General features: G+C 50.4%; 1 protein-coding gene across 8 annotated transcripts in view; it reads right to left on the reverse strand.

Annotated features, from left to right (window-relative positions):
• Ulk4 (unc-51 like kinase 4) overlaps positions 1-16,210 on the reverse strand; it is a 271,374-nt gene extending 255,164 nt beyond the window's left edge. For 5 of the 8 annotated variants that reach the window (XM_027415417.2, XM_027415412.2, XM_027415416.2 and 2 more), the window contains exons 1-9: positions 16,061-16,210; positions 12,223-12,405; positions 8,971-9,070; positions 8,631-8,770; positions 5,722-5,884; positions 4,626-4,727; positions 4,191-4,274; positions 3,257-3,332; positions 1,437-1,529 (exon numbers count right to left, since the gene is read on the reverse strand). In XM_027415417.2, the coding sequence (XP_027271218.1) occupies positions 1,437-1,529; positions 3,257-3,332; positions 4,191-4,274; positions 4,626-4,727; positions 5,722-5,884; positions 8,631-8,770; positions 8,971-9,070; positions 12,223-12,360 (896 nt within the window). In that variant the 5' untranslated portion in view covers positions 12,361-12,405; positions 16,061-16,210. Of the gene's footprint in view, positions 1-1,436; positions 1,530-3,256; positions 3,333-4,186; positions 4,275-4,625; positions 4,728-5,721; positions 5,885-8,630; positions 8,771-8,970; positions 9,071-12,222; positions 12,406-16,060 lie in introns of those variants that run through there. The other 3 variants (XM_027415413.2, XM_027415419.2, XM_035444068.1) reach the window with 2 other exon arrangements.
• Positions 16,211-21,959: the final 5,749 nt, after the last annotated feature.

Raw genomic sequence — 21,959 nt, forward strand, 5'->3', positions numbered from 1 at the left:
TGCTATGCTGTCCTACCACAGTGGTAGGGTATAAATACTGACAACACACACACACCACACACACCACACACACCACACACACCACACACACACACCACACACACACACCACACACACACATACACCACACACACACACACCACACACACACACACACCACACACACACACACACACACACACACACACACACACACACACACACACCACACACACACACACACACACACACACACACACACACACACACACACACACACACACACACACACACACCACACACACACACACACACACACACACCACACCACACACACACACACACACACACACACACACACACACACACACACACACACACACACACACACACACACACACACACACACACACACACACACACACACACACACACACACACACACTTTGGAGATGAAGAACTAAAGGTCAGAGGTGCCCTGGCTTGTTGACACCAACAGGCAAGGCCGGGAGTCCAATTGGCTGAAACCACCTCGTTTTCTCTAAGTGATGCTGACAGAAGGTGGAGCTGGCTCCATGCTGAGAATGAGGCTGCAGCACACTGGGCCACAGACACTCACGACCCGCAAACTCCAGCTTCTCTATACAGCACTCAGCAGTCACTAGTGAGCAAACGAGGGGGTGGGTTTCACCAGCCGACACCACCACTGGGCCCAGTGTCTGACCCTGAGAGACTTCACAATAGCACTGCAGGGCCTGGGCAGGGCACACAGGTGACTGTGCTCACACATGTCCACCACATCCTCAGGGCTTTGAGTCTCCCAACTTGAGGTAACTTGGGCACACAGCCAGGCTGGCAGGAAAGCCAAGTTCATCACAGTCCCTCGACACCCAAGCCAGCAACGACTCCATTCTGACAGTTCCCTTCCCCACCACCCGACCGTGAGGGGAATAAATGCCAGCGAGTTGCACAGTGGTTCCACGGTTTCCACACGGCAGTAGCATGTCACTTCTACCCAAGCTTCATGAGCACACCCGCTGACTGACACGCTGCCTTGTGCTCAGAAGGCAGGCACCAGGTGTGCTGACCAACCAGGTGTGACTGCCACACTAGACCCCTGACTGGATAAAAAAAAAACCCTCCAGTCAGTGGTGGCACACCCCTTTAGTCCCAGCACTCTGGAGGCAGAGGCAGGAGGATCTCTGTGAGTTCAAGACCAGCCTGGTCTACAAGAGCTAGTTCCAGGACAGCCTCCAAAGCCACAGAGAAACCCTGTCTCGAAAACAAGAAACAAAAAACAAAACAGAAAATGAACAAAATGAGACTGAAGCATCACGACTAAATCTGCCCTGATGAACCCTTAATTACGCAAACACTAGGTACCATCAGCCAGAGGGCAGAGTGGGAGCCAAGGCTGGAGCACTGGGCCTGAGTGGCCCTGAGGCAGGGCCCACTACCTGAAGCTGCAGTCCTCAGAGGCCAGGTCCAAGTCTTCTCTCCGCAGGGAGTCCTTCCAGAAGGAGTGCTGCAGGACGCCGTCCCACGATAACCTTTAGGAGACACAGGGGCACAGCTCCATCAGGGGACTCCAGACCTGACTGAAGCGTGGCATCAGATCCCACCACCCACCAATGTCACCTCTGGAGCTGCTCTATGTCACTCTCTGTGACATTTATCTCCCTTAGCAAAAGGAAAGAAGGCAGAAACCTTAACAGCTATAGAACAAAACTAAGAATTTGGAGTTTCAAGTTCACAGCCCTCACAATCCACTCAGCCTAACAAAAATGTCCTTGGGTTTTCTAACTAAAGTAGGAAGGGACTCTACCGGCAATTTGAAATTTTAAAGTAAATCATTATCAAATCATTATCAAATTACAGTCCTGTCCCCCTTCATCTTACTAATGAGCAAGACTGTTTCAGACGGCGGTGTGGCTGGAATGTGAGTTGTCCCCCTGAAGTCCATGTGTGTCCATTCGCCTCCTGCTGGTGTGTGCACACTCATCCCCTGCTGGTGTGTGCACACTCGTCCCCTGCTGGTGTGTGCACACTCATCCCTGCTGGTGTGTGCACGCTCATCCCCTGCTGGTGTGTGCACACTCATCCCCTGCTGGTGTGTGCACACTCGTCCCCTGCTGGTGTGTGCACGCTCATCCCCTGCTGGTGTGTGCACGCTCATCCCCTGCTGGTGTGTGCACACTCATCCCCTGCTGGTGTGTGCACACTCGTCCCCTGCTGGTGTGTGCACGCTCATCCCCTGCTGGTGTGTGCACACTCATCCCCTGCTGGTGTGTGCACACTCATTCCTGATGGTGTGTGCACACTCATCCCTGCTGGTTGTGCACACTCATCCCCTGCTGGTGTGTGCACGCTCATTCCTGGCTGGTGGTTGTTCAGGGAGGCTCTGGAGCCTTCAGGAGGAGGGGCCTAGCTGGGAGGAATTGGGCCATGGAGATTGGTGGACAGACCTAGACATTTCGTAACCTGGCTCCACTCCGTGTCTGTCCTCTGCTCCCTGACTGGGGACACAATGTGACCAGCTGCCTCGTGCTCTGGCTGCTGTCCCCACCCCACCATTAAAGTCTCTGTCCCTTCTTCAATGTGAGCCCAAAGCAACCTGTCTCCTTTACTTGCTCTCCCAGGCTTCAGTCACTGTGGCAAGAAGCCTCCCAATGGAACTGAGCCCACTACTGTCCAAGTGTGCACACTGCACCAAGGGAGCTGAGCCCACTACTGTCCAAGTGTGCACGCTGCACCAAGGGAGCTGAGCCACACTACTGTCCAAGTGTGCACGCTGCACCAAGGGAGCTGAGCCCACTACTGTCCAGGTGTGCACGCTGCACCAAGGGAGCTGAGCCCACTACTGTCCAGGTGTGCACGCTGCACCAAGGGAGCTGAGCCCACTACTGTCCAGGTGTGCACGCTACACTAAGGGAGCTGAGCTCAGCGGAAGGACACTCTTCCAACATCCAGAGTTTATGGGAAGGAGAAAGGCGACTGAGGAGAAGGGAGTGGAGGCAGAGGAACAGGAGGTAGGGGAGGGGGGGTGCAGGTGGAGGGGGGGTGCAGGTGGTGTTGATGTGTGATCTCAGTGCAGGACTCAGTGCTGGGGAGGGACCAACCCGAGCCAAGCATGGGAGCCCTCATCTAAAGAAAAAAGGGGGAGGGAGGGAGGAGGGGAGGGAGGAGAAGGGGAGGGAGGAGGAGGGGAGGGAGGGAGCTTTGCACCCGCGTAAAGGAAAGCTGGTCTCCGCCCCTCGCACACACAACACTGTGGTACCTTTTCTGAGGGTCCTTCTGCAGCAACCCATGCAGCAAATCGATGAAGTCTGAGGACGCTTTGGGGAATGCAGAATCTGTGAACAAATGATTGAGAGAAGCCCATAAACATTGTGTTGCTGTCATCAGCAATGTCTAAAGCAACAGGACTTCAGCCTGCAGACTGTTTAGCAGACAGCACAGCGGTCAAGTCACAGCGAACGGATGTGCAGAGCAGAGACAAACCTTTAACGGGATCTCACATATGCGCATCTCCAAGACCACATTCCCTTCCCTGAACTGATGGCACTGAGGGTGGCCAGAGAGAGCCTCTCAGCCGGTGGTTACCCGTACCTGACTCTGAAGCTTTGCCCTTTAATCCACCATGACTCTGATCCTGGAAACCCCTCCTTCCTTTGGAAATTGTTTAACAGGGAAATAATGAGCACTGTGACACTCCTGATGGGTATGCAGTCTGTGGCTGGAGGAAGTGGCCAGCACAGCGTGACCTAGCAAACATCTGGCTACCCTACAGAACACTGGGCACCATGGCCACAGTCCAAGGACAAGCTCATTGCCATGAGCCACCAGCCGTTCCTGAGTATTTGGATTTACCAATAGGAGAACTGAGAAATGCCCCATTTCTTCCTACTAAGAAGCAACCCTAAAATAATCACACAGGGCAGTAACACACACAAACACACACACAACACACACACACACACACACCACACACACACACACACACACACACACACAACCTTCGGATCTTTAAACAGACTTCTTGTGTTAATTCGTGCTTTTAAATGAGGGAATCTGTTAGTATGTCTTGGTTTTCACTTTCTCCATGGAAAATAGAGAAGAAAAGTGTACTCATTGAAGCTGCTGTCACACATAGCTTTGGTGGCTATGATTGGTAAAAACAGCCTGGGTACAGACTGGCTGTGCTCACCTACCCTTCGGGACCGGCGGCAACGGGTCTTCATATAGAATCTTCTCAACCAATTCTGACACGGTTTCGGAGAAGAACGGGGCTTTACCTGAAATCACATGAGCTTACACCATCAGTTTGCCATCCGCACTACTATTCTGGGGGAATTTACATCATTGTAACACAAGATTCACATGGCTCATGGGGGAAAGGCAATGCCTGACTAGAGTACACAAGGCCATGTATTTTCATCCTCCTCAAATACAAATTTAACTTTCCAAGTCTATACCCAAGTTCATGCAGGGTCTAGCATCAAGCAATTAAATTAAAACTGTTTACACAGAAATTGTCTAAAATCAGTTTTGTGATACCTGCTAGGTCAGGCCCTGGCAAACAACACACTAAGCTCATAGTTGGTCCTGGGTTTTAGTTTTGATTTTATGATGAACCAAACACAAACCTGAGAACATCTCATAAAGCAGACAGCCCAAAGACCAGAGGTCGCTGGTGACAGAAAAGTCAGTTCCCTTCACGATTTCCGGTGCTGAATATATCAGGGAGCCTGAAAACCAAAGCCAAGAACAGCTGAATCATGCCCAGTACTTACGACACTGACATGGAAAGATGCCATGCTACAGGGACATGGGGCGTGGACCATAGAGACAGAATGGCTGGGAGTCCATGAGATAGCTCAGCGGCAAGTGGTACCCGACACCAAGACTGACAGCCTGAGTTCAATCCCCCAGATCCACTCAACGAAGAGACTCCTTCACGTTGCCCTCTGACCTCCATTCACTGTGGCACAGACATGCCCACGCAGCCACCCTCAGTGTGCGTGTGTGTGTGTGTGTGTGTGTGTGTGTGTGTGTGTGTGTGTGTGTGTGGTATGTGGGTGTGTGTATGTAGGTACATGTGCATTGAAAGCAGGGAGAAGCTAGACGCTGCTGACTCGGCGTGACCGCTCTGCATTTGGTGACCTCCTCAGTCACTCTCCTCCTCAGTTTTGAGACAGGGTTCCTCACTGAACCTGGAAGTCATTGGTTTGACGAAACTGTCTGCCCAGCCAGCGCCAGGGATCCTCCTGTCTCCCTCTCCTGTACTGGGATTACAGATGTGGGCAGCCACACCTGGTTCTCTTTACATGGGTCTTAGGGGACCAAACTCAGGTCCTCCTGATTATACAGCCAGCACTTTACTCCCTGAGCCACCCCAGCCATAAGCACCTGCCAAGAACACACCCCAGGAGATTTACCTGGGCTGCACACTGAAGGGGCCCTGGTGTGTGCCAGGCATGTTCTGAGAGCTGACTGAGCTGGCCCTGCTCTGGTGGGTGGTGCCAAGATGCCCACATTGACCAAGACCTCTCCTGCTGACACACCATCAGAGCCGCAAGGACACTCCAAGCCAACGATGAAGCTACTCTATGTCCAGAACCCCCTTGTCATGTTTCTCAACAGCGTGTGAGTGGCGAAGCAGAAAGACAAAGCCATCTCCTAAGCGCGTGGCTCGGGCTGTGGCTCGGGCTGTGGCTCGTGAGCTGCCTGGCCCCCACCTACCTCTGACTCGGTTTTTCATGTTTTTCTTCAGTGTGTTTTCTCCACTATCCCCACTTCCTTCTTCTGCTGCTACCAAAGCAAAAAACTCCTCCAGACTCTCTCCTTCCACTTTTGCCAGGCAGAAATTGCTGAACTTCAGGGTTCCAGGTCCTTCCAAGAGTATCTACAAGGTGGGAAGCATCGGTGTTTTCAGAGACAGGGTCTGAGGAACCTCTCCTGACGGCACCCAGGGCACGCAGCCTTCCTGCCTTGTCATGGCTCTGAAGAATGCTGGCATGCTATGCTTTTAAAAAGAAGCCAACCAACTACAGGAATTATCACGAGAGCTGTGGCTTAAATAAAACGTGGGAACTGCCCCCTCAAAAATGACATTTTAGTAACAGCAGAATCAAAGCTGACACTGTCCATCTCAAATATCCATTCTCAGGCACCATAGGGCCACCAGGGAGCCTTGGGCTGTGGAAAGATGAGAACAGAGAGGTTGCATTATGCAGATAAGGAATGAAGATAAAGACGGCCGGCACTCTGTACCCCCAAGCTCTAAACCCACAAAGTCAAGCAACTGTGGATTAAAATAATTGGGGCGGAGATTTTCTGATGTGCACAGGTTATGTGAGGCAACCACAGCATTTGATGTGTGAGCCTGGAGCACTGTGGGTGTGGGTATTTGACAGGGCTCAAGGCCAGTCCCCAAGAACACACTGAGGGAGTGAGTGGGGTCTAAAGACCCACTGCCTGTGCATCATTTCCTCAAGAAAGGACTATAGTGTGGGGCTTAAACTGAGGGACTGTAGCTAGTGCTGGCCTAGAGACTTGGGCCCACGTCACCTCCTATCCACTGCCTAACCCTGGGGGGTATGGCAACCACTGGAAATCTTGTTTCTCACACAGTGTACAGCAGGGAGGGTGCAGCCCTGCTTTTTCAGCTCTGTGGGGATTCATGGACGTCGCACAGATGAAGGGCTAGGACTGACTCAAGTTGACCAACGCCTGTGTGATCAGAAGTTGCTGTGGATTGTTGAAGCAGCCCAGAAAACTGCATCATTTCCAGCCACATCCTTCAAAATGCTGCTGACAACTGTGGTCCTGGTGACCCTCTGTTGAGAGCAGTTTAAAGTTGACCTTAACTCCTAGACACTACAGCTCACTAAAGGCGTCAGCTAAGCCACCGCATTGGCCTCTAACTTCACCATCCGTGTCCCCTGGAGACCTGTTCAAACAAACGCTACCATCCAGCATGTGCTAAACCCACAGCTCCAAAGTGGGTCAGTGATTCAATAAAACTTTATTGGCAGAAACAGGAACCTGCCCAACTATCTCTAAACCCTGGCTTACTAGAGCAGTCTACATTACAGACCATCCTGCAAAGTTCTGCAGTAAAAGCCTCATCAAATGTCCCACAGGGCTCTAAGCAAGCCACAGCCTCGGGCCCAAACCCTCATTCCCACCTGCTTTCACACAGCTGTGAATGAGGAAGTTTGTAAAGACAAGTAAACATTGGGTGGGTTTGAGGGGGTTGTGTTAGGGTTGGTTTGTTTGTTTTACTTCTGAGGTGGGGTCTCAATCTACTGCCCAAGCTGTTCTGGAACTCACTATGTACATCAGGCTAGCCTTGAACTTATGAGAATCCTCCTGCCTCAACCCTCAAGTGCTAGGATTGTAGACATGGGCCAACAGGCTCAGCTCTAATGGTATTTCTTTGCTTTTTGCTTGTTTGTGTGTTTCTTTGTTTTTCGAGACAGAGTTTATCTGTGAAATAAATAGTCCTGGCTGACCTGGAACTCTGTAGACCATGCTAGCCTCCAACTCAAGAGATCCACCTGTCTCTGCCTCCCAAGTGCTGGAGTTAAAGGTGTGTGCCGCCGCCACCACCACCACCACCACCACAAGAAGAGAGGTGGTACACAGAGGAATAATCCCTGAGCCAAGACACATGGGGGTGGGCCTAGGCCCTATCCCAAAGGACATGATAGACTCTGATGACTCCCGATGGAAGGCCTCACCATCCAGGGGGAGCACAAAGGATATGTGATAGGTAGGGTTTTAGTTGGGGGTGGGGTGGTAGGGGAGAACGGGAGGGAGAAGGAACTGGGATTGACATGTAAAACAATCTTGTTTGTAATTCAAATTTTTTTTTAAAAAAGAAGAGAGGTGGTATTTCTTAATACGTGAGAATTCTATAAAATTCAAATTTCGAAGTCTATAAACGACACACACCTGCACATCTGCATATTGTCTCTAGATGCTTTCTGCACTACAATGGCAGCTGCGTGGCTGCACACCTGGGTTAGATCTGTGAATATTTCAAGCAAGGATTATTATGTGTTTTGCAAGATGTGCACTGAGTTTTCCTTTCAGTCTTTGTTGTTTTGGTTCCCACCCCTTCCTTTTCAGTTTCTTCTTCATATACAGATGGCTGACAAAGCAAAGCCACAGACCAAACACTCAGCTTTCACTTTTGCTACATAAAGGACAAGAAAACCTCAGGCCAGTGATGTGTGCAGTCCCTAAGAATGTGGCTTATGCAACAGTGCAGGACGGATGGCACTGACTTTGAACACACTGCAAATATTACAGAGTAAGGAAGTGACTCAGACAAGATCACACATAGCCGCCAGAGTCAGCCTAGGACAGCTGGAGAGCTGAGCAGGCTCACTGTCCTTGAGTACAAACACAGAGGCATCTACTCATGGAAAGTGTTAATGAAAACAAAGCGCTGTCTATGCAGTCAGGAACACTAAACAGCCAAGAACGTCACTGTCAAACCAAAGGCGTGCCCATCACTTGAGTACTGGGCTCTGCATTGGCTACACATAGACACTACAGGTCCTTTTATTTAGTGAGAAGGCCTGGGAGCGCAGACCAGAGGCATTAGGAAGGAAGGAAGTCAGAACTCAGGCGTTCGTTACCTTCCCAGGAGTAAGGTCACAAAAGAGGATGCCAAGCCTGTGGAGATGGTGCAGCCCCGTGACCAGGTCCACGCCAAACTCTCTCACCACATCTTCTGGGAGGTTCTGGTCCTGAGCAATCACAGTTTCTAAAGAACCACCTGTGGGAAATGAGCTCGGCTCAGCCACACCCACCACCCACCATCCACCCCACCACCCACCATCCACCCCACCACCCACCATCCACCTGTGGGAAATGAGCTTGGCTCAGCCACACCCACCACCCAGCATCCACCTGTGGGAAATGAGCTGGGCTCAGCCACACCCACCACCCATCTGGCTCCGCCCCTGGCGCGCCTACCTGTGCAGAGCTCCACCACCATCCAGAGGTGGTTGCTGGTCTCGTACCATTCGTGGAAAGCCACAATGTTCTTGTGTTTGATGTCGTGGGTGAGACGGACCTGCAAGAGCACGCAGCACTCACTAGGCATCTGAGGGCAGCTGGAAGAGCAGACCGACTGTGGGGTTTGTTGAGTCAGAAGTGGGGTTCTCAAGGGCGGTGTCGGGGCCAGCTTGAGAAACGCCACCCGTGTGCCAGCGCCGACTGCAAAGAACTACTTATGCAGAGGCAAGCGCGGCCGGCGGCCGTCCGTCCGTGGCTCTGCAAAGGCGCTAAGGCCCAAGACATCCAACGGAGGCTGAAAGCATCCTAATCCTAAAACAAACGACGTGTGTGGGCTTCGCCCACACACCTGTCAGCCGCGCCACCCCAGCACACTCGCACGACGTCTACTTTACAATAAACTGACTCGTAGCTCACCTCACGTGCAGACGCTGGTGTTTTGTAGACACGGTGGGATGAGAAAAGAAACAAACCACAAGTCTAAATTATGCCCCGGATATCCCCTCCTGTCCGTGTCTGAGAGCTGTGGGTCTCACCCCTGCCTAACAGGACAGACTTCCCAGACCCACCCGTCTACACAGTCTATCCCTCCCTCCAGTGCTGCTTTAAGTCCCTGGCAAAGGCCCCTGGTGGCTGACCTGGCATCTGCTTCACCTATGTTCACAGTAAGAGAAGCCTTGGATGGCCCAAGGCAACCCCCTGCCTAACTGGAAAACACTTCCTTGCCTCCTGTGGACAGCAGCATTGTGTTACTAAAAATCACTGGCCCAGCAGGGCTGAGGTGGCACACACCTTAAATCCTAGCACTCGGGAGGCAGAGGCAGGTGGAGAGCTGTGAGTTCAAGGCCAGCCTGGTCTACAGAGCGAGTTCCAGGACAACCAGAGCTACACAGAGAAACCCTGTCTGGGGGGTGGAGGCAGGAGTAAGGTCATCAGCTGAAATTTCCTAGGAAACTTGCAAAGGGGTTTTATTCAAGACGGCAATCCTGAGGAGACCTCTCCTCCTCCACTCCCAGCAAACTGGCAAGGGGGAGCTGTGGCAGCAGAGACCAGCTTACACATGCTGGATCTCCCACACACGGGAGACAATAAACACTCTGCCTCGGGCCATGTTATTTCAAGTTTCCATGCTTGCCTCAGATGCTCACCCAGACACCATCCTCCCTCTGTTCCTTCACACAGAAGAACCTGAGAATTAGCTACCTTCTCCTCCCATCTTGAACACCCCAGCTCCAGTGCCTGTCTCCACTGAAGCCTCGACTTGAAGGCCACCCGCCCCCCGTCAGTCCCCTCTCCACCCCCCAGTCCTCAGCCACTCCATCAGATGCACAGCACAGCTGATTCTCTCTTTCTTTGACACCCCACCCCACCCCCCCACCGTGTGGTATCCCAGTGGTCAGCTCTGGAGAGCTGCCTCCACCTCCACTAGGAAGACACTGCTGTGACTCAATTGTATCTGTGCAAAGCCAATCTCCTCCCAGCAAATCAGTTAACAGAAGCAGGGTGGGGCCTAGAATACGAGCTCCAAAGAACCCAGGGACTGTAGTCGGTAGCCTCAGAAGGAGTAGAGAAGCCACTCAAAGTGTGGCTAGCCCACTGCCTCTCCATTCTCCTCTTCCCTGCTGGGTCCCAACCATCTCTTTATACAGACCCCTTCCCCCATCCCTCTTCCCTCACCCTCAGGCTTTCTGCCCTTCTCTTGGGCTTTCTTTCCCTCTCAGTAACTGGCGCCTGGACAAATGCCCAACATAGCCATTGCATCTCTTCCAGTTCTTATATCCTATTCATGTCCAAACCATCAGTTCCCCCTCACAAAGGCATCCGGGCTCTCTGTTTACACAACGCTAAAACCCACAAGAATAATCTATTCTGTGAGAAGGGAGTGTCTGCAGGCAGGGAGGAAAAGGGCCTGGAGGGCTGTAGGCAGGCTTCTACAACACTGCCTGTGTTACCTGACTGGACACCACTGGGCAAAACTAACCTACATGGACAAAACTCAGAGCAGCGGGGTGTGAGCAGCCTGCTCTGCCACTACAGGCACAGAACCAGGAGCAAAGGAGAGTGTAATCTGTGCTTTATTCAGACAGCTGGCAATCTGGGAAGCCAGAGCAGGCATTACCAAGCCTTTTCTTGTCGTTCTGGTCAGGTGCTCTCACCTCCTGTCATGGTCATCGTCACCCCACCCTGTGTGTGTAGCAGAAGACAAACAGTACAGCCAACTGGTCTGCACTCCTTCTCAGCCTTTGGATGGTGGGTAGGTTTACCGTTAATGCAAGCAACCTGCTGGCAGCGTGAGCAGATTCCTTCCCACAACATCAAGTGTAAACGTGTCCCTGTAATGTGGGATACACACTGGACCAGCAAAATGGCTCATTGGGTAGGAGTTCAGTCCATGGATCCACAACGCAAAAGTTGGTCTCTGACCCCTGCAGGAATGTTGTATGTGCATGGGGGCTGCATGCTGGAGCATGTGCATGGAGGTCAGGAGTTGGCGTTTCCTTCCACAGTGTGGGTCCCTGGGGTGGAGCTCAGGTTCATCAAACTTGGTGGTGGGTGCTTCTCCACCTAGCCATCTTGCCGAACCTCAGACACCAACTCTTAAATGTCTATTTTAGACCCCTTTGCACCAGAAACAAAAGAGCTGGCAACTACCTAGGCATGTTCATTAATCATTATTCAAGACTGATGGCACCAGACAGAGAGAGACAGGGCCCTCACTGCAGGGTAAAAACATTGAATATAGATACAACATGCCCAACAGTTTCTGTTATCTATCATCTACCTATTGTCTGTCTATCATGCATCTATCTGCCTATCATCTATCTATTGTCTGTCTATCTATCATCTTTCTGTCTATCTATCTACCATCTGTCATCTACCTATCATCTATCTATCATCTTTCTATCTACTATCTATCTGTCATCTACCTATCTATCATCTATCTGTCTATCATCTATCGTCTATCTATCTATCTGTCTATCTATCCATCTATCTATCCATCTATCCATCTATCTGAGTGCTACGGATGGAATCCAGGGCCTTGCACATGGTAGGCAAGCATTCTACACCATCCCTTCTTATTGAGACTATGCAGCCCAGGCTGGCCTTGAACTCTCGGTCCTCCTCTCTGCCTCCAGACCATTGGGATTGCATGCTCCCATCACCTAACATTCTGCCGCCTCCAGACAGGTGAAGGCACCCAGGACTCACCCAGTTGGTAATCTCAGGCCGTTTGCACTTTTCCGTACAAAGAATGGCCACGAAATTGATGGTCCCCTTCCGACGCCCCTTATACACCACGGTCTTGCTCCCTCTGCCAATCTCCTCATACAGGATAAAGTTTTCCATATCGGGACAGATTTCTCATATATGGTAAAACAGCATCTCCAGCGCCTGGGAAGTAAACAGAAATGAAGGTGAAAAATGCAAGCTGGCTGCACCAGAGTCGGCCAAGGATAATGGAAACATTGCCACCAACTCAGATGCCACCACCAGTGCTGGGGATTTGTGTGGTTTGAGTTGTTTTCTAGAAAAAAAGAAAAAACCAAAATGCGTTTATTTTTATTTTATGTTTATGGGTGTTTTGCCTGCATTTATGTCTGTCCATCACATGCATGCTTGGTGCCCAATGAGGCCCAAGGAGAGCATCAGATCCCCTGTAACTGGAGTTACAGATGAACGTTAGCCATGATGTGGGTGCTGGGAATCAAACCAGGTCCTCTGAAGAGCAGTCAGAGCTCCTAACTGATGAGCCATCTCTCTCGTCTCTCCTCCACCTTTTTTTATTTTTGAGACACCGTCTATGTAGCCCATTGTCTTAGGATTATTATTGCTATGATGAAACACCATTGTTTCAGAATATTTGTTTAACTATGCAAAGATGTATAGTTTTTGTTACATAAAGATGTATAACTTTTAGTTACATAAAGATTTGCTGCTGTTTTACCTTGCCTGCCTAAGGCACCTGATTGGTGTAATAAAAAAAACTGACTGGCCAATAGCAAGGGAGGGGTTTAGGAGGGACTTCTGGGCAGTGAAAGTAACTAGGAGGAATTTAGGCTGGGGGAAGAGAGAGAAAGAGATGCCAGGGGCCAGACAGACAGACACAGCAGAAACAGGAAAGTAGGACATACAGCCTGAAAGAAAGGTTAAAATCCCCAAGGCAAACTGTAGATGAATATAAACAAGTTAAATGAAGTTAAAAGAGCTAGTGGGACAAGCCTAAGCTAAACCAAGCATTCATAATTAATAATAAGTCTGTACATTTATTTGGAAGCTGGTTGGTAAGCCAAAGAAAAAATTCTGAGTACACACCATGACCAAAAGCAAACTGGGGAGGAAAGGGTTTATTTGGCTCACACTTCCACATCACTGTTCATCACTGTTCTAAGGCACAGGCAGAGGCCAGGACTTTCTGTAAGGAACTCAATAGCCAGAGGCATAACCATTGAACTAACCCTTGTCAGCAGCCGAAAAACCTCCTCACAGCAAAGAATCCAGTCAGAGTGAAGGCAGCTTGACAGGACAGCCTTTGCTATCAATATATCTCACACAGGATTAACGGCAAGAATCTAAAAAATTCAATAAAAGCATGAAGAGTATAAACCACCAGCGAACAAATGAGAAAATGAAAGGGACAGACAGTTTACAGAAGACAGACGGATGGTTGATAAATAAATGAAGGCGTGCTCAGCATCATCAGCCATCAGGGAAATGCAACTTTAAAGAACACTGAGACTATTGCAGTCAGGAACAGCCAGGACTACACCGAGAAATCTTGTCTCAAGAAACAAACAAACAAACACAGAAGAAGAGGGAAGGGAGGAGGGGTAAAAGAACAGAGAGAGGAGAGAATGGAAGGAGGAGGAGGAGGGAGGAGAAACAAAGAAGTTAGTTAGTAGTTAGGTAGTTAGTAGTTAGGTAGTTAGTTAGTTAGTAGTTAGGTAGTTGGTAGTTTGTAGTTAGTTAGTTAGTAGTTAGGTAGTTGGTAGTTGTTAGTTAGTTAGTTGGTTGGTTAGTTGTGGTCTATGAGGCGCACTTAGAACTGGCAGAACTGCACCAGACTGTTGTTTTTCACAGTGGACCAGTGTGGCCAAAAGGACATCAATATGGAGGATTCCCAAAAGACAGACAGACGCACCTACAGTACAGCCACTCTACTCCTATGTGAACGCACACACATGCACATGGACAAGCAGGCACCACCCACACACAGAGGAAGCTCAGGCAGCACACACAGGGTACGCTGCATCTCTGTTTATGAAGCCTTGCTCACAATAACCAAAATGTAGACTCAACCTAGATGCGGCCGTGCACAGACAAATGATGAAGAAAATGTGTTCTCCACAAACAGCAGAGTGCCACCCAGCTGTGAGGAAGAGGGAAATGACACCATTTTCAGGGAGATGAGTAAGATCTGCCGTCACTGTGGTGACTGTATGAGGTGAGGCAGGGTCAGGAAGACAAGCACCACATGTCTTCTCTCAGGTGGAATCCAGATGTGAACATACGCAATGCACAGCAGAGTATACAACCTAGATTCAAGCATACAGCATATATAAGACATGGGAGCAGACGGGACTACAGGGAAGAGAGTGGCCAACGGGAAGGAGAAGCAGGCACAAAGGGTAGCGAGAGGCAGGAGAGACTCAATGTTTTCTCTCATAAGCGAAATCTAGGTTTAAAGGTAAAGACTGTGAAGGCACAAGAGGAAGAGGCTAAGCGGGAGGGGTAACAGAAGCAGGACTGAGGGGGCTGGATGGAGACATGGCTCAGCAGTTAAGAGCACCTACTGCTCTTCCAGAGGTCCTGAGTTCGAGTCCCAGCACCCACATGGTGGCTCCCAGCCATCTATAATGAGATCGGGTGCCCTCTTCTGGTGTGCAGGTATACATAGATGCAGAATGCTATATACATAATTAATAAATAAATCTTTAAAGCAAAAAAATAAAAGAAGGACAGGATAGTGAGGGGCAAATACAAGAAAAGCACAATGATATGTGTACAGGAGCATGCCATGATGAAGCCCCTCACACTGTACTGTAGCTTAAAATGTAATTTTTTACAAAACGGACACAGGGGGTGAAGAAGAAGGCTCAACTGGTAAGTGCTTACTCTGCAGGCTTGTGGACGTGGTCAAATCCTGTGTGCATGCCCGCCACGCCCCCCCACACACACACAAGTAGCCTTGCCAAAACCATAGCAATGGACTAGAGAGATGGCTCAGTTGTTAAGAGTAAATACTGCTCTCTTTGCAGAGGACCTGAGTTCTATTCCCAGTACCCACACTGGGTGGCTCACAACTACCATTTCTGGCTTCTACACTCAACATACACATGTGACACGCAAATAAATAAGTATAAATAAATAAATAAATAAATAAATAAACGTGATTTTAAAAAAATAAGACTTTAAAGACGGGCGGCTGTGGCGCACCCCTTTAATCCCAGCGCTCGGGAGGCAGAGGCAGGAGGATCTCTGTGAGTTCGAGGCCGGCCTGGTCTACAGAGCTAGTTCCAGGCCAGGTTCCAAAGCCACAGAGAAACCATATCTCGAAAAACAAAACAAAAAGGCTTTGGATAGGTTTCTACAAGCCTCTGAGTCTGGAGCTCTTTAACTTTGCTCTGCTGGCCGGACCGGCCCTTCCCGGGGACTGAAACGTGGCGGGCAGGGCAGGCAAAGCTCAGCGGTGCGCTTCCTGGCACCATTGGAGACTCATCCTGCAGGAGGCTGGAATCCCGTTTCTCCCATCATCATCTGCCCCACAGGCCACAGGAAGCTTGAGCTAAGGAGCGAGCATTTCCCAACTCAACCAGCTTTAACCAGCAAGGGGGCTGGGGCGGTTCGTGGCCAGCATAACCAGCGTGGACCGCGGACAGCAGGCTGCGAGTTCAGGATCCCCACCACCAGCAGGGACACCAAGGACGTCCACCAGGCTGGAGGCTCACGCCCATCACTACCGGCCTGGACCCCGGGGCCGCGGAGAAGCCCTGGCGAGGACGGGGCGGGTCCGGGTGTGACGGGGATGGAGCCTCGGCTCCCCACCCACCTGTGCGATGATGGGGACCCGGGGACCCGCGTCCCACGCCCTCTGCCTCGCCACGGCGCGCCGCAGCCTGGACAGGGGGAACAGAGGCACCCAGCGACCTGACCAGCTTCCCCGGACGCGTGGATGCGGCCTCTGCGTCACCATAGCAACCGGCGAGACGCGGGAAAAGGCGCGGGGCCCTGATTGGCTGGCCGCCACCGACGCAGAACCCGGAAGTCAGCGGCTTTGCGCGCCCATCCAGCTGCTCTAAGGACCTCACGGCCTTTATGGAATGACCTCGCTTTGCCTCTGAGGGCAGGATTTGCAGCTGGAAAGGGACGAGACTCGTGAGCAGGTCCCAGGTCTGAGCACCCACCCTCCCTCGGTGCTGGGACACTTTGGATGCAGACATCCATCCCATCTCCATGGCAACACGCAGTCGGCCGGAAGAGACCCGGATGCTGAGTGGCGCGGCGCTTCCGGCCCAAGGGACTGGGGCCGGAAGTGAGACTCCTCGGGCACACCTTTCCCCCAACCCTACGGCCCGCGCATCCTATCTAGAAATATCCCGGGCTAAGCCGGGAGAGCATGCCAGGCTCGCACAGCACCACGGCAGGCCCCGCTCGGCGTTGGCACGCCCTCCCGTCTCCATGGCATCACGCAGGACGCCGGGAGGGACGCAGGGCGCCGATTGGCTGAGCTTGGCCGGAGACTGTCACGCCTAGAGCCGGTCCCCGCACGCATGCCTAGCGGTATCTCCAGGGGCGCGGTTCCCTCAGCTTCCCGGGAAACTTTGCGGCCTGGAGACCGCGGACCGAGGGTGCGAGCGATCGGCCTCCCAGGTCAGGGCCCCACCCGAGAAGGCAGCCTGAACGTGTAGTTGCAGCCACCAGCTGCCGGCTCCGCCATCTGGGTGGGGCTTAAAGTCTGTCATTTCTGCTGATCCCAGGGCATCGCGTCTTCATTGTGCCCCGTGGCCCCCTTAAACTGGGTAGCCCAGGCTGGCCTCCAGCTGGACTCCTCCTCCTCCCCCTCCTCCTCCTCCTCCTCCTCCTCCTCCTCCTCCTCCTCCTCCTCCCTCAGTCTCCCCAGTGCTGACAACCACCCAGAGGCGCCACCGCACCCCAAACTTCCGTTCCGATGAGACAGCAAGTTGTCAGTGTCTATGTTGATGCACAATTCTACTTACAGAATCGGGGGGTGGGGTGTGAGGATGGGGCTAAAGTTTCTTTCCTGAGTTGGGCAAGCTTCCAAGATGGGATCGATGTCTACACCTCCCTCCCAAATTTCTAAGATAAGCCAACGCGTAATGATTCTAGCTCAGCTCATTCTAGGGAAAGAAAGAGTTTGTTAAGCTAGCTTACAGAGCCCGGATGAAGTCTGTGCCCAGCATGGAAGAGGCTTCCCCATAGCCACATATGTGAAGGTCCTCTCCCGCTGAATGTCTAGGCCCTCTCCAGTACACCCTCCTCCACTTGTAATTAGGACAAAAATGCATATAAAGACTAGGAGCAGTAGGCCGGCAGCTCCGGTGAAGGTCCAAAGACCCGCATGTCCCCTCCTGTGAAAGAATATCAGTAGTCACCTAGTCATGCTGTCATGGCCGTTGGCTGGCCTCGAACTCACGGAGATCCGACAGCATCTGCCTCCTGAGTGCTGGGATTAAAAGTGTGCACCACCACTGCCAGGCTATCTTTCTACTCTGTATTGTTTCCACTTCTCCATTAGATTACTTCATTCACCTGGAATTAACTAACTAACTAATTAACTATGGCAAACACAGGAAATTAGAATGTAACTTCATTACTCCTAAGAATAATTAGGCAATTACAGTAGCAGTAAGGTTGCCCCTCTCTTTAGGAATTTTTCATGTCTCCCTCATTACAGCTCTAAATTTTAATGTATGCACTGAAGTCTATTTCTCCACTGAGCTATTCTTATACTCGCAGGAGAAAGTTCTTAATTTTAATTTTAAATATTTATAATAAAAAAGGAAGAAAAATTATCTGCAATGGTACTTCCTATATTTAGGAGGCGAAGAGAGAAGTATCGATTGAGCCCACAAGTCAGAGGCCAGCCTAAGCAGCGTGGTAAGAGCTTGCTCAAGTCACTTAAATTACCTGCAGAGGAAGAGGGACTTGAGATGATCTTTAAGACATTAAGGGAAGTGACTGAGAATTTTTTTTTCTTTTTTGGGGGGGGGGTTCAAGGCAGGGTTTCTCCGTGGCTTTGGAGGCTGTCCTGGAACTAGCTCTTGTAGACCAGGCTGGTCTTGAACTCACAGAGATCTGCCTACTTCTGCCTCTTGAGTGCTGGAATTAAAGGCGTGCGCCACCACCGCCTGGCAGTGGTTGAGAATCTAAGCTGAATTGTTGAAACGATGAACTGTGCTAACAGCCTGGCTGTGGGTAGAGATGAGCCTGTTGTTAAACAGTAGCAACCAACAACCCTTGTGTCTGAGAACATCACATTGTTGGGGGAGACAAAGTCTGGTTTGGAGACTATGGGGAGCATTCTCATTCAAACCATCACACTGTGCAAATGCTTAGTGAATGTCCCAGCCTGCCTGTATGTCCAGGCATCTACATTCCACGCTGGCTACCAAGAATGGCCACACCCAGGAGTTAGAGATCTGACTGAGAGGCCTCACCTCACTAAATAAGGTGGAAGAGCATTAGAAGCTGGTCCAGACATCGGGCTTGGAATCTCACATACATGTGCATGCTCCCCTGACGTATCTGTGTGCCCCCATTCAAAGCAAATGAGCACAGAACTCCCAACTGTTTCAAAAAGAAAAAGAAACAAATATTAACATTTTTTCTTCTAGCCTTTCTGAGGTAGGACCACACTGAGGCTGTGGACAGCCCCATCTTTGTTCAACAGTGTGTCGATTCTCACTTACCTGTCCACTTTTAACAGCACCTGCTGGTCAGCCCTTACCCGCCTCTGCCCCTCCCTCAATCCTCCAGCCTCTGCCAACATAGCCTCCTGTGGACCTCTGCGAGATAAACTTCTTCAGGTTCCACATACGGGTAAGATCATGCAGCCTTGGAGTCCGAGGATATTGACCGACTTGTCGTCACACAAGATGTTCACCGGACCTGGGGCCACCAAAGTGCTGCCACGGAAGTGGTGCTACCATTTGGTAATCTGCTCTTCTGGTGACTCCCTTTGAGGGGCAGTTCTTATCAGAAGTCTGTGGAAGACACAATTAGCTACTAGGTGCCCTTGAGACGCGAGCTGTTAATCAAGTGTGTTGTATCAGCCATAAAGACGTCTGTGCACGATGCTGCCATGCCATCCCACCTGAACAGGCTGCTCATTTTTTTTTTATTGGTTTTTCAAGACAGGGTTTCTCTGTGGCTTTGAAGGCTGTCCTGGAACTAGCTCTTGTAGACCAGGCTGGTCTCAAACTAACAAAGATCTGCCTGCCTCTGCCTCCCGAGTGCTGGGATTAAAGGCATGCGCCACCAACGCCCGGCTCAGGTTGCTCATTTTTTAAAAATGATTGTGTGTGTGTGTGTGTGTGTGTGTGTGTGTGTTTGCTTGTCTGTTAAGTGTACCCTGTGTGTGCAGTCCCCATTGAGTCAGAAGAGGGCATAAGATTCCCAAGAGCTGGAGTTACCAGTCAATTATGAGCTGCCTTGTGAGTGCTGGCACCAAAACTCAGGTCTTTGGCAAGAGTGTTGGGAGCACCGAGGTCCTTGAAACCTCAGAGACCCACACATAGGACAGCAAGTGCTTGTAATGAATAACTGGGCCTCCTCTCCCAGGCCCCAGAGAGACATTTTTGAAAAGCAAATCCACTTTGCTGTATGGAGAGAAGCCTGAAGTAAATGCAACAAGATATCAGGCAGAGACGATAGGTACAAGAAGGTGCAGCCACCACCCACACCTCACAGAGCCTCTTTCCCAGACCTTCTCCACCCCGGGAGCCCCAGCCTGTCCCTGGCTACACCCTGGCCACTTGCTGGAGACGCTCCTACACTCTTTCTTGTATCCCAAATGCATTCATTCTTGCTTACCATACCCTTCTGTCATTTTCCCACTCACAATTAAATACCTTGTCCCTGTTTCTCTCAATAAGTTTATTTTTAAAAATGGAGAGATTGGGGCTGGAAAAATGGCCCAGCAGTTAAGATCAATGGCTGGGGCTGGGTGGTGGTGGCGCACACCTTTAATCCCAGCACTCAGGAGGCAGAGGCAGGCGGATCTCTGTGAGTTAAAGGCCAGCCTGGTCTACAGATCGAGTTCCAGGACATCTGAGGACACACAGGGAAACCCTGTCTTGAAAAAAACTAAATGAATTAATAAGCAGATAGATGATGACAGACAGACAGACAGACAGAGATAGATAGATAGATAGATAGATAGATAGATAGATAGATATGTGGATAGATGATAGATAAATAAATAAAAAATAAGAAAACGTGTGCGTGGCATCATTAAGGCACCTGCCTTCAAGCCTGAAGAGCTGGGTTCCATCACCAGGTCCCACATGGTAGAAGGACAAAACCAACTCCTGCAAGTTGTCCTCTGACCTCCACACGTGTGGCATAGCTGAGAAGCCATGGTGTGTGCAGTCTGTGAGACAGAGGTTACTGCTCTAAGCTGTAGGCTTGCTGTGTTTGCTGAAAGGGATCACTGGGTGTTACATCAATACACACTCTAGGCGGGGCTTGAACTCTGTGCAGCACAGGTGGCCTCTAACTCACCGAAGTCCCTGCTGTTTGAGCCTCCCAAGTGCAGACAGCATTGCTACACCTGACATTTTTATTTGGTTGTTGCTTCAGTTTGGTTGTGTGTGTGTGTGTGGGTGTGGGTGCTCATATGTTCATTAGTTTTCGTTATACAACAAGGTCTAGTGTATCCCAGGCTTGCCTCAAACTTGCTGTGTATGAAGTCCAGGCTGGTATTTAACTCCCTGCCCTCCTATGGAGTGCTGGGACTGTAAGTATACACTGGGATACCTGTTTGATGTGGTGCTGAAATTGAACCCAGGACTCTGTGCCTGGCGGGCAAACACTCTACCAACTGAGCTATATCTCCAACTTTCTGCTTTGTTGTTTTAAGGCAGAGTCTTACCCTGTAGCTGATGTGGGTCTTGAACTTACTATGTGATCTAGGCTCACCTCAGAATTGTGGCCATCCTCTTGCCTTCACATCCCAGGAGGCTGGGATTATGTTCTGAGCCGCTGAGCCCTAGTAAATTGCTATATTGTATATTTGCAATTTATATCCTGCTAAAAGCCATTTCCCAAAAATAAATGAGAAAATCTGATAAAGGTGAGGTATTCTTAGCCAAATGCAAACTGACCACGGAGCCTCAAAAAAGAGATTGGGAAATCAGAAGATGAAAACATCAACCAAAGAAGAAGGGGCACATTTGTGAGCTTGCCAGGTCCTCTAGTTGCATCTGGGTTACTCTTCTTAGCCTGTGACCACGGATAATAGCATGTCCTTGAAGGATTTACTACAGTCTGGAGACACTGCATTGCTGTAGTACTGAAAATGAAACTGAGGTCTGAGGTTAGAATTTGCTGCTACACAGGGTTAGGGGGTGGGTGGGGAGAGATACGGGGACAGAGAGACTGAATCAAACAGTCTAAGACTGTGATGTTATTTGAGTATAATACAGCAGGCTTGATTTTTTTATTCTTAAAATCTGTCATAATAAAATCTATTTTTGCAAGGCAGTGGTAGTGCTGGTCTTTAGTCATAGCACCTGAGAGGCAGAGGTAGCCAGATCTCTGTAAGTTCGAGACCAGCCTGGTCTACAAAGTGAGTTCCAGGACAGCCAGGGCTACACAGAGAAACCCTGTCTCCAAAAAAAAAAAAAACAAACTTTTGTTATTTCTTAACCCCAGAACAGTTGGTGTTGTTGGCACATTTCTGGGTCTGACTTTGTCATGCTTTGCTG

This window comes from Cricetulus griseus, chromosome 4 (genome assembly GCF_003668045.3).
Source record: "Cricetulus griseus strain 17A/GY chromosome 4, alternate assembly CriGri-PICRH-1.0, whole genome shotgun sequence".
NCBI lineage: Eukaryota > Metazoa > Chordata > Mammalia > Rodentia > Cricetidae > Cricetulus > Cricetulus griseus.